General features: G+C 41.1%; 1 protein-coding gene across 2 annotated transcripts in view; it reads right to left on the bottom strand.

Annotated features, from left to right (window-relative positions):
* The window catches only part of TRIOBP (TRIO and F-actin binding protein), a 139,407-nt gene that overhangs the window by 42,330 nt on the left and 83,796 nt on the right, over positions 1-13,281 (bottom strand). For both annotated transcript variants that reach the window (XM_073592567.1, XM_073592566.1), the window contains 3 exons: positions 9,490-9,588; positions 6,932-7,079; positions 5,088-5,202 (listed from right to left, as the gene is read on the bottom strand). In XM_073592567.1, the coding sequence (XP_073448668.1) occupies positions 5,088-5,202; positions 6,932-7,079; positions 9,490-9,588 (362 nt within the window). The remainder of the gene's footprint in view (positions 1-5,087; positions 5,203-6,931; positions 7,080-9,489; positions 9,589-13,281) is intronic.

Genomic DNA, 13,281 nt, shown 5'->3' with positions numbered 1-13,281 from the left:
TTGCGAAACGCATAGAGGCTGCTGGGAGATATTTACATAATTTCCTGCCAAGCGAGAGCGAGGCCTGGAGCGCACGCCAACCAAGGAAACCATAGGGGAACACACGCTGACACTCCAGACCCAACATACACGGCTGGATTAGCTTGGTCTTGGCTTAGGGGCACATCTAAAATGTGAGTGCAATAGTCTTTTTTAATGTTATCCTAATAAATATATGATGGCTATCTATTTTTTATGAGAACCGATAGAGCAAGAGAAATCAATTGTACTGACACATCGTTTGGAGTGGTTATCCAATTGATGAACCAAAGGCGCATATATATTTGTTTCTGGTGAGTGGCCATTCTATAAGGTGGTGGTGGAATCACAGAATAGTGGAATTAGTTGCACGGATAAGAGATGAATCCTTAGGAATGAACTGATCACTCATTGAGGCTATCCATTGGGACTTGTCGTATATTTGCATTTTGCACTTTTATTGGACTCATCGGGTCATCCACTGAAGATATTAATTGGCAGTTATCCTATATTAGTATTTGCATTTATTCATTGGGATTTGCCCCACATTTTTTATATTTTTATATTTTCTTATTTTTATTTTTTTTTCCTTTAATTTTATCCTTATATTTTGGGTATTTGCACTGTGTTGTTCTAATCGTATATTTAGTATATTAGCACGGCTCACCTATATACACATATGCTGTTTCTATATATATATATATATATATATATATATATATATATATATATATATATATATATATATATATTTTTTTTTTTTTTTTATATATTTGTCCATAGGAGCATTTATTTTTTATTGGAATGTATTGGTAACAACACTTTGGGTATACATTAATTAAATCACCCAGTAGGGGGTTTTTGGAGGGTACCCCGAGAGGTTACCCCATAACAATAGGGCACTAATATATATCATATCTTTATGGTACAATAAAAGTGGGGAGACACAATTTTTTTTTTAGAAGTTGGCGCGGTTCACATATTGTTTATCTCCTGTACCATGTCTGCAGTTCACTGACCATCTCCTGTATCATGTCTGCAGTCTCTGACCATCTCCTGTACCATGTCTGCAGTCTCTGACCATCTCCTGTACCATGTCTGCAGCCTCTGACCACCTCCTGTATCATATCTGCAGTCTCTGACCATCTCCTGTACCATGTCTGCAGTCTACGACCATCTCCTGTACCATGTCCCCAGTCTCTGACCATCTCCTATACCATGTCTGCAGCCTCTGACCATCTCCTGTATCATGTCTGCAGTCTCTGACTATCTCCTGTTCCATGTCTGCAGTCTGACCATCTCCTGTACCATGTCCCCAGTCTCTGACAATCTCCTGTATAAAAATATTTTTTTAAAAACAGTCATTTTCGGTATTGGTCAGTTTCGGTATCTGTTTTCGGCCCAGTGTATTTTTCATTTTCGGTATCAGTTTCGGCACCAAAAAACCCATTTGGTGCACCCCTAGTGTCTGCTTTCAGAATATATATAATGTTTTATGTAATCTTCAGGCCTAAAATGATTTTTTAGGCATGTATGCAAAAAAATGCAAAACCAGGTCTGGCATTGAAAGAAGTCAGTGGGCAATTATGAACAGTGGTGGAAACCCCTTAAGGTAAAACTTCATATATCATGTGCAAAAATGTGCAGATTTAAGAAAAGTATAAAGTGCTTAACTGCAATCCACTTCTGTGTCAGCATGTGTTCTTAAATCGCAACCCCTCGTGAACTTGACCACCAATCACACCATACGTTCACCTCTCACTTTGACTATATTATATACACACACACACACATACATATGTCCCAAAGCACCTTCCCCCTCCGGGGGTCTTATCCACTGGTATAGGATCTCAAAGTCACCAAATCTCGTTTTACCCTCCAACAATGAATCAGCAATCTTCAATGTTGACGTTGGTACTTTGAAAACTGCTGATCCATTGTTGAAGGTTAAAACAAGGAGAGTTGTTGGTGAATTTGTTGAGACCCAGTACCAGTGGATAAGACCCCAGGAAGGGGGTTGTGCTTTCTACCTATTTATATATAGATCAAAGTGAGAGGTGAATGTATGGTGTGACTGGTGGCCAAGTTCAGGAGGTGTGACAATTAAGGAAAACATGCTGACACAGGAGTGGACTGCAATTAAACACTTTATTTGGCACGGATAATTCCCTTATAGGTAAAGTTTTCTTAAATCTGCACATTTTTGCACATGATATTTGAAGGAGGGTCACACAGAGGATCAGAGGAGGTGGTGGAGAGAACATGCCGAAGCTGAAAGCAGCCCAGAACACAGGACCGCACAGCTGCTGGAGGTGAAGAGAGTACAGGGCTCATCTGACACTGCCTCCGCTTCCTGGTTTTAGCATGGTACACATCGCCAAGGAAACGGAGGCACGTGAAAAGCGTGCACACTCTCGCTGCCAGTTCAGGTGTACACCCTTCACCAAACACAGCCACATGTTCAAGGGAAGGAGGGACTGAAAGAGGGGGCATTTTGCTGGAGCAGTATACAACCCCTTCACACTTACAAACAGAGAAGCAGCCGTTATTAGCTCCTTACTGACAGTTTAAATGCATGTATCTCACACATTAACCGCTTGCCGCCAGCCGCCATCATTATACTGCGGCAGGTTGGCACAGCTGCGTGAATCGCCGTAGGTGTACGTCAGCCGCTTTAAGAGTAATAGCAGGCGCACGCGTTGCCACATTTTGTGTGAATTCACATTTGTTCTCCCTACAGGCAAAAAAACACAAGGGGAGTGATGTACATAAACTAGAGAGTGCAAAATATGGTGCAGCTCTGCATAAAAATCAGCCTCCAGTTTTTTTTTTTTCTTTTCTCCAAAGCTTAATTAAACAAGCTGGTGTTAGAGAAGCTTATTAGCTACCATGCAAAAGCTGCACCAGATTTTGCAGATTTTTGCACTTTTCAGTTTTAGAAAATCAACCCCAAGAAGTCCATTTTGCTGCTTTAAGGATTCTGCCATATGTGTGTGGTCCCTTCAGCTCTGGGAAAAATACATTTTTTAATCTAATTTTTTAAAAGAGCTGGGTAGTAAATTTTCAGCTGAACTGTGACGGTATCTATTCCGATGCAGTCGCCGTTTCTTTAGGCTTCTCACCTTCTGGCTATTGTATTCCGACAGCAAGCACCTGCAGCTGTGAGAATACAATAGCTGGCAGGTGAGATTCCTCCAGTCATGCTGTTTTGCTATAGGTTGGTTTTACACGGGTGTTCTCCATAGTCTGCATCCGCCTACTCAGCAGGGGATCTCTCCACTGAACAGGTGGGATGACAGGTCTGTGTCTACTTCTCTATGCAGGGGGGGCACAGACACGGCCCTGCTGTTCTCTATGGGGCTGTCAGATCGAAACGGACCGCTTGTCCATTTCCATAAGTCATCCGATCCGCTGTATTTAATGGACAGGATTGGATGCCGCTGGGTGTCAACGTCTGCTGACAACTGCTACACCATAGAGAGCTATGGATGGTAAGATCAGATCTTCCTGAAAAACTTTAGCCCACACGCAGTACAAGAGAAATCCACATATGGTTAGGTTAAAGCTGGGTATACAAAGAAATGAACAAATTCTTGTAACGGTGCCCACTGACACATGTAAATATGCAAAAAGGATTTCATTCAACAGACCTGAATGGCAATATGTAGGTCAATGCAAAAGAATGCAACATACATGCCTTTTGCAACATATTGCAGCTCACTGGTATGTAAAGATTTTATTTCACGCCTGAATCGCACATAAACGTGGTCCGCGTTCCTGTCTAATTCAGCTGATTTTCAGATTCTTTGTTTGAATGTGCTGAAATTGCACTGGATGGCACAAAAAGTAGTGTATGCACTACTCTTCAAACCTGCATTACCATGTAATCTAGTGCAGGCAAATGCACTGTTTTCAACCTGAGTCTGGGGTATCATAGTTGGAAGTTTCATAGTTGGTAAGGTTGAATAAAGACACCAGTCCATTCACTTCAATCTGTATTGTTAAGAATACATTGCTACCCGCAGCAGATCATACACTCAGCGCTTTCTGAAAGCGATGTGGGAAACCCACACGGAATGCACCTTTCCCACACTGTGTTCTGGTGTGAACCAGCCCTTAAATAATGTTCTCTCTTGTACATGCATTTTGCTACATTTAATATTCTTCCCACCCTGCTTGGCAAGATTGACAAGCAAAACCCAATGCAGGTAGGGCTCAAGTGGCCCAGGAATCTTTCAACACTAACCCTGAAAAACCCCTCTCAATTATAATATAGATAATGGCCATTTCCAGTTGCTAGAACTTCACTCTAATACTGAGACATGACAAAGCAGGGATAACTTGTATTTTTACATATGTTTTTATATTTGCTAGTTTGTCTTATCAAACTGAAAATCTAATAATCAGGGCCCATCTAATTAAAACAACGTACTCTACAGTCTCTGATGATATGAAACACCCAAAACCATCTTGGTATGAAGAGACTTTGTGAACTAGGCTGCCCAGATTTTAGGTTACAGAAGAGAACCCAGAACCAGCAGGTCTTTGTTCCTGGCAAGAACAAGATATTGTCAATCAAAATATTACTGCATTAGTTAAAAAAATGAATGCAATTTTGGACAGTTAACGTAGGCTGATTGATTCAGATCGTAAATCGAAGTGTGTATTTTAATACCAGATTACCTTGAATTTTAGGTGTTAGGATTAAAGCATTTAAGTATATCTAAATCCAATCACCAAATTATCATGCAAGCTTTAACATGTTCATGTAATTTCAAAAGTTATATTTAATTATTTTAAAAATTCAGCTTTCAAGAAAAAGAGCTGGTAAGTCTGCCATGAAAGGCCTTCCTTGTTCAGACACTTTTGCTATAGCTTAGATATGGTCCACCATTAGGATGCCAATCCAGAAATCAAAGAAGAAAACACAAAAAAAAACACATAATGACTAATTGTGACAAAGTGATTTCATAAACCAAAAGTCATCCAGGTAGGGCTTACAACAGATCCACTTTAAAGCAAACAAGCACTACCTACCACGTAAAACATAAGGCTGGAAATATACATACTGGTGTTGCCGCCGAAGCATTTCATTTCCAGTAGATCCTCCATGTTGGAATGTACGAGCCTTCTCCACTTCTCTTTGCAGCTCTTCCTTGTGGGCAGCTCTGATTGCCTCAATTACTAGAGAAAAAAACAATATGGCAGTTAAAAAAAAAATCAAAACACAAACAAAAAAAAAAACATATAACTTTAGGCATGCAAAGGTGCTGAAAATACTATTAGTAATATTTTGACCCCAGGAAGCCAGAACGTTAATAAGACAAAAAAACTGTCTATGTCTAGGATGCAAGGTTTGCCCAACCTTTCCCCATCTCACATGTCCACCGCATTATTGATCCAGTAGTGAAACACAGAAGTGTGAACCAATTTCCTAGCTGGGGTTGACATTTGCATATTAGACCTAAGGTTTTGGGGATCTGTGGGCACTCTAGAAGGAAACAGACATAGAGCCTGCACCAAGATTTTATTTACAGTCTTTTTTCAAAAGTGTCAAGCAAAGCTAGGAAAAAAGACTTGAGGGTTGATTTACTACAGAGGAATAGGCTGTTCACTTTGCCAGGGAATTTTCCCTTAGCTTAGTCAATGCGGTAAAAATGTACTTTACAAAAGGATACCACATGCATGGAACGTTTGCCTACAGATTACTGGATGATGGAAGTCAGCAGAGTTTCACCTCATTCACTAAGCCATGGGAAAACTGTGCCTGCAAAGTGAACAGTCTATTTTCCTTTAGTAAATCAACCCCTTTGTCACCACAAAATGTGCAATTTAACCTTAAAAAGATCACCATTTAGGTAAAATACTTCTGTTGAGCTTGATACAGTGTATGTAAACCAGAAATATATCTTCAGTAGGTTGGCATAATGCCTCAAATTACATTCTTTTTGTCTGGAAATCCCTACCAGTAACAGCACTTCCTGTTTCACGCTGACAACACCGAGCTGCTGCTTTGCAATTAGCTACAACATTGTCGGCTTACAATGCACTCCTTCAGTTGGTTGTTGTGCTGTCTATTAGGCTTGCAAGAGGCAGACCTGATAGTCTTACCCCAACCTATTCTCTACACATTCCACTCCATTGCCCATCTGTGTCTTACACACATCCTCATTGTGTAAGCTGTCTGCGCTCCTCTCTTGTACTGAAAGACTGCAATAATACCTTCTACCTTCTGCACAAATACGCTCTCCTCTCCTGCACTGATAGCTTAACTTCATATCCTCTACCCTCCTCTTCTGCATGGATGGGTTACTGTTCTACTCTTCACCCTCCTCTACTGTACAGATGGCTCAGCGTTCTATTTTGCATCCTCATACAGCCTTCTCATCTTCATGTTTGCCTTTCCTGCCTAGAAGTCTCACCGTCCCCTCTGACCTCCTCTCCTACACAGATGGTTCCCTGTCACATTCTGCCCTCCTCTTCTGTGTAGGAAGCTTACCTTCATACCCTTGTCTCTTGCACAGGCTCACTGAAATGTACTCTAGTCTTACACAGACTGGCCTGCCACCAAACCCTCTGACCTCCTCTGCTGCCCACCTTCACACCATCTGCAATACATCCTGCAATTCTCTCCTCCACGTCCTGCCTACTAGCATCTAAATTTGTTCCCTGCACTTACTTGCCACTAGAACACCTATTTAGCATTGTCTGTTATATCCCCAATCCTGATTATTCTGGACTGGGCACACTTTTGCTCATCAAAGTTAGAAAAAAAAAAAATGATATATTTAATTTACAACACAAATATAAATTTTGAATGTGCCATAACCCCCTTGAAGGAAGATATATCAAAAATAAATAAATGCTACACAGCCTTTAATACTGCTAAAATGGCCGTTATACAAAGACTTACCAGATGCTGTGGCTGCCGCTTCCTCAGCTAACAGCTGGTCCTTCTCCTGTCTCAGTCTCTGAATCTCCCACTCGTGATGTCTCTGAAGCTCAGAGAGGAGCTGCTTGTGAAAAGACTCCATCTGAGACAGACTAAGCTCACAAGATTCCTGTAAAACAGACAGAAAGACAGTCTAATGCCCTGTACACACGGTCGGACTTTGTTCGGACATTCCGACAACAAAATCCTAGGATTTTTTCCGACGAATGTTGGCTCAAACTTGTCTTGCATACACATGGTCACACAAAGTTGTCGGAAAATCTGATCGTTCTTAAAGCGGTGACGTAAAACATGTACGTCGGGATTATAAACGGGGCAGTGGCCAATAGCTTTCATCTCTTTATTTATTCGGAGCATGTGTGGCACTTTGTCCGTCGGATTTGGGTACACACGATCGGAATTTCCGACAACGGATTTTGTTGTCGGAAAATTTTATATCCTGCTCTCAAACTTTGTGTGTCGGAAAATCCGATGGAAAATGTGTGATGGAGCCTACACACGGTCGGAATTTCCGACAACAGGGTCCTATCACACATTTTCCGTCGGAAAATCCGACTGTGTGTACGGGGCATAAGAAGTAATGCAGGTAAACTGATGCTAGAGACTTCACCATGAAGAAAAGGGCATGCAATTGTGTATTAATAGACAGTCCAATACAGTTAAAATTACATTAGAGTAACCGGCATCTTATATACAAGGGAGTATCACATTTCAGTGGTCCAAAACCATACAGCATGCTGAGATTTTAAAAGGTTTTACATAGCTGAAGGACACCTTCCCTGCCCTGGGAACAGAGTCAAAGGTCCGTTACAGTGCACAGACATGAAGGAGTGTACAGTAACTTGCAAAAGTATTTACCCCCCTTTGCATTTTTTGTGTTTTGTTGCCTCAACCTGGAAATAACATGGATTGTCTGAGGATTTGCATCATTTAATTCACAGAACATGCACCCAACTTTGAAGATTTTTTTTTCTTTTATTATTGTGAAGCAAACGAATAGGACAAAATAACAGAAAAAGTCAATGTGCATAACTAATCACCCCCCTAAAGTCAATACTTTGTAGAGCCACGTTTTGTGGCCATCACAGCTCCAAGTCGCTTTGGATAAGTCTCTATGAGCTTGCTATATCTTACCACTGGGATTTTTGCCCATTCCTCCTTGCAAAACTGCTCCAGCTCCTTCAAGTTGGATGGTTTGCGCTTGTGAACAGCAATCTTTAAGTCTGACCACAGATTTTCTATTGGATTGAGGTCTGGGCTTTGACTACATTTACATGTTTCCCCTTAAACCACTCAAGTGTTGCTTTAGCAGTGTGTTTGGGGTCATTGTCCTGCTGGAAGTTGAACCTCCATCCTAGCCTCAAATCACACACAGAGTAGTACAAGTTTTGCTCAAGAATATCCCTGTATTTAGCACCATCCATCTTTCCCTCAACTTTGACCAGTTTCCCAGTCCCAACTGCTCAAAACCATCCCTACAGCATAATGCTGTCACCACCATGTTTCACTGTGGGGATGGTGTTCTTTGGGTGATGTGATGTGATGTGTTGGGTTTGCGCCAGACATAGCGTTTTCTTTGATGGACAAAGTTAAATTTTTGTCTCATCAGATCAGAGCACCTTCCTCCATACATTTTGGGAGTCTCCCACATGCCTTTTCCAAACTCAAAACGTGCCATTTTGTTTTTTGCTGAAAGTAATGGCTTTCTTCTGGCCACTCTGCCATAAAGCCCAACTCTATGGAGAGTATGGCTTATTGTCATCCTATATACAGATACTCCAGTCTCTGCTGTGGAACTCTGCAGCTCCTCCAGGGTTACCTTAGGTCTCTGTGCTGCCTCTCTGATTAATGCCCTCCTTGCCCGGTCCGTGAGTTTTGGTGTGCGGCCATCTCTTGGCAGGTTTGCTGTTGTGCCATGTTCTTTCCATTTGGTTATGATAGATTTGATGGTGCTCCTAGGGATCAAAGATTTGGATATTTTTTTTTATAACCCAACCCTGACTTGTACTTTTCAACAATGTCCCTTACTTGTTTTGAAAGTTCCTTGGTCTTCATGGCAGTGTTTGGTTAGTGGTGCCTCTTGCTTAGGTGTTGCAGCCTCTGGGGCCTTTCAAAAATGTGTGTATATGTAATGACAGATCATGTGACAATTAGATTATTAGATTGCACACAGGTGGACATAATTTCACTAATTATGTGACTTCGGAAGGTAATTGGTTGCACCAGAGCTTTTTATGGGCTTCATAACAAAGGGTGTGAATATATACGCACATGCCAATTATTAGTTTTTTATTTATGAAAAATAGTTTTATGTATATATTTTTCTAATTTTACTTCACCAACTTAGACTATTGTGTTCTGATCCATCACATATAATTCAGATTAAAAAAAACATTGAACTAAAGGCTGTAATGTAGCAAAATAGGTAAAAAGCCAAGGGGGGGGGTGAATACTTTTGCAAGGCACTGTACATACTTTCATACATACTGTAAGAGATTTACAAGTCCCGTGTGACTCACCTGAGAAATAAAGCCTGCAGGAACTGTGCCCTCATATCCTCCTTTCTGAGATTCTATTTCTTTCCTTGCCTTCTCAAGTTGCATCTTTAAACTCTGTATCTAAAAAGTGCAATAAAACTTTTACAATTTTTACTTTTATAAATTAATGGGAAAACAACAAAGGCCCATACTGTATAAAACTTTTTTTTTTACATTTTGGAAAAAGAGTGAGGGTTTCAACCCGTCAGTTTTTTTTCCCCATATGTGTCCAAGCCAATAAACATACTAGTCTTACAATTACAAGGGAGAACGTGCATTTTCTGTTACATTTCCAAATGGTTCCAGTGTATCCATATGCTTGTTAGCGCAACATGCAGCATATACCTACACTTGTTTGTTTAGAACATTCCCAATTTACTCCCTGTTTATACATCTCAATACCAGACACTTTCACCTCCTTCCTGCCCAGACCATTTTTCAGTTTTCAGAGCTGTCACACTTTGAATGACATTTACTAAGTCATGCAACACTGTACCCAAATGAAACCGATTACATTTTTTAAGGCAGATTGAGCAAACAGGCTGTGAAGCCAATTCCTTTACCTAAGATGCCGGCACCTCCACCTGGAGCCGAGGGATAGGTTGGCTTCGGGTGAGGACATCGGGGGCGCCCCGGATAGGTAAGTGTCCTTATTTTAAAAGTCAGCAGCTGCAGTACTTGTAGCTGCTGACTTTTAATTATTTTTTTTTTTTTGCAGGCGGAACTCCGCTATAACATAAATCAGTGTCTATTATGTAGTCAGTGTGAAAGATATAAAGTCTACAAAACTATGGTATATAAAAGTATATTTGGAAACTGATCAATCCTGATCTATTGTCTGTCGATCTCATTTCCTGAAGTCCTAAAATGCCAGGACAGTACAAATACCCCCCAAATGACTCATTTTAGAAAGCAGACAGTCCAAGGTATTTAGCAAGAGGCATGGTGAGTTTATGGAAAATATCACAAGAAATAAGAAAAATAGTTTTGTTCCACAAAGTTGTCATTTTACCAAGTTATTTCTCACACACAGCATAAGAATACTTAGAATTACACACCAAAACACATTCTGCTATGTCTCCCAAGTATGGGGATACCACGTGTGAGACTTTTACAGCTTATATGGATAGCGGGGTCCAAAATCCAAGAAGCACCTTAGGGCTTTCAAGAAGCATAAATTACACATCTATTTTTCAGACTACCCATCACCTTTTTTGAGGCCATGGAGCACCAGGACAGTGGATACCCATAAAATGACCACAAATTTGGAAAGTACACTCCAAGGTATGGCGAGTCTTTTGAAGACTTAACTTTCTTTGCCACAAGTTTTTGGAAAATGCAGAATGAAAATTATTTTTTTTTTACACAAAGCTGTCAATTTAATAAAAAAATTCTCTCATACAACATGGGCATACTTAGAATTACAGGCCAAAACACATACTTCTACACGGATTAGGGCGATACTAGATTTTTTTCAGTGCCTGGACCGATTGTGTACCAGATATTGTATCTTGTGTATCACACAAATCAACCAATTGTATTAAAACCAATGTATTGTAATAGTCTCTATGCGAATGATCAGGAAATATAGCTTAGTGTAGCGTAACCCATAGCAGTCCCTGTTCCTACAAGCCAAACAAGTCTAGCCTACTGATTTGTGGCTGCCCCGAGGAATGCCATGTTCACTGCCCAGGAAGTACAGGAGGCGAAAGAATGGAAGAATAAGAGTTCCTGTGGTTCCAGGAGTGCAGTTGTCCGCAGCAGGTGCCTGTGACTAGTGTCTTGCAGGAACAGTCAGTTGGACATGCAGATGGGTCAGTTCATGAGCAGACAGAGAAATGGTCAGCATACAAAGTCCGAAATGTGGTGAATAAACAGGCATATCAGGAACACTGGTTGTAGCTACCCTGGTCTGGCAGCACTGTGGCTGGTGTGGTGGTGATTGGTGAACTGTGACTGGCTGCACTCTTAGGGCTCATTGATACGTTCGGTTGGGAGGTAGTAAAATCTTGCAATTAAGCCACGGGTTTACCACCACTCAACTGCTACACCTTTACGCTGTAGAGGTATTGGCTGGAGGTGTACACCTAATGTGGCTGCAATGCTTTGCAGCTATGGGAGGAATTATACCCCCTGTACGCCTGCCGATCGTGACCCATTCAAGTTAATGGGGTTGCTTGTGTGGGGTCTAAGGAGTTAAAGCAGGCAGTGAGGAGGTAATTTCTGTCAAATGCTTTGTACATCTGAACAAGTCCTTATGGTGACACAATGACTGGTGTGGCCATGATCAGGGACACTAACTGGTGTTGCGATGATCAGAGACAATAGGATTGGCATGTGGTGATTAGAAATACTGACTGGTGAAAGTATGTAAAAAAAAAAAAAATAATAAATAGTAACTACATTTATTTGTACATACTGTCACCAGAGTAGTGCAGCGTCACCAGAGTGACACTGTACTGCTCAGGCATAGTGATCAGGATTTTTTTTTTTACATTGTGAATGCTTGTTCAAGTGATAACCACTGTAAAAGCAATTGTTTTAAGTGTCATGAATGGCTTTCATTCAGGATTCATTGTTTACTATTGTGATTGACTAAAACTATCACATGGTACAAGGCTACTGTGCTTAGCCATGTACCATGTGATCACTATGCCGATTCATAGAGATCACAATAGTAAGCAATGCTGTCATAAATCAAAACCATTCCGAATAGTAGTTTACTTGTGATCACTGATTTTTCACATAAATCACATGGCACCTGGGCTAGCCACAGTAGCCCAGTAAATCAGTAATTTGCTGTGTTTGGTGGACGCAGTGGACCACAGACTGCGCCACTGAGCACCCCAGGGGACACAGTGGGGGGGGGGGGGGGGGGGGAAATGGGAGGACATCATATGATGTCCTCCTTGAACAGGAGAGCACCTGTCTGCCTATATATATATATATATATATATATACACATACACACACACACACACACACACACACACACACATTGGCCGAGTGGGAAGTGGTTAAAGAGCAATTCCAGTTAAAAGTGATTCTTCATCTCAGTAAACTGAGAAACTCGTATCTGGGGCCAAAACTTTTTTTAGTTTTGGATAAATCAGGGTTAGAACCCCTGTCATGTTTTTTCGAAGTCCCTGTTCGGGAGATTTATTTTCTCTTTTTTTTGTCCTGGTGGTGTCTTCTGTAAGCTGCAAAAAAAAAAAAAAAACTCCGATGGGGACTCCTTTCATTGAGAAAATCCTGTGCATTGATTTCACTGCATGTAACATGATGAATGAGGAAGAACCTGCTAAATTACAAGATTCTCTTCCTGTCTTTTTCACTGCATTTCACAGGAGACTCAGAACTATTAATTGCTGCAACACCAGAATTTCTGCAGCATGAAGATGGCAGACCTGATGGAAAAAAGTGAGGAGTGGGCAGGGACAGAAAGTCTATTTTGTACCCCTGTTAAATGACAGATTGGACCTAAAGGTCTGGGACGTCTACTATCCAAAGTGACACAACCACCAACAGACCTCACTCTGAAGGGAGGACTTCTGGGAAGGCTTGTTGGGCCAGGGCTTGTGACAAAGGAAGTGTTAAAGTGTTACTAAACCCACAACAGTAAAATCAGTCTGTATATGCAGCATAGCATGCGTGTTATACTCACTGTGGAACTTAAAGGGTTAATCCTCTGCATTGTGTAAAAAGGCTGTTTTATCCTGTATGCACAGATCCTCCCCCTCCTGCACTGTCTATCTGGGGGAAGGCCAGCTAACA

Source organism: Aquarana catesbeiana, linkage group LG07, assembly GCF_042186555.1.
Source record: "Aquarana catesbeiana isolate 2022-GZ linkage group LG07, ASM4218655v1, whole genome shotgun sequence".
Taxonomy (NCBI): Eukaryota; Metazoa; Chordata; class Amphibia; order Anura; family Ranidae; genus Aquarana; species Aquarana catesbeiana.
The sequence above is the reverse complement of the archived record's forward strand: the minus strand, read 5'-3'. Positions and strand labels throughout refer to the sequence as shown.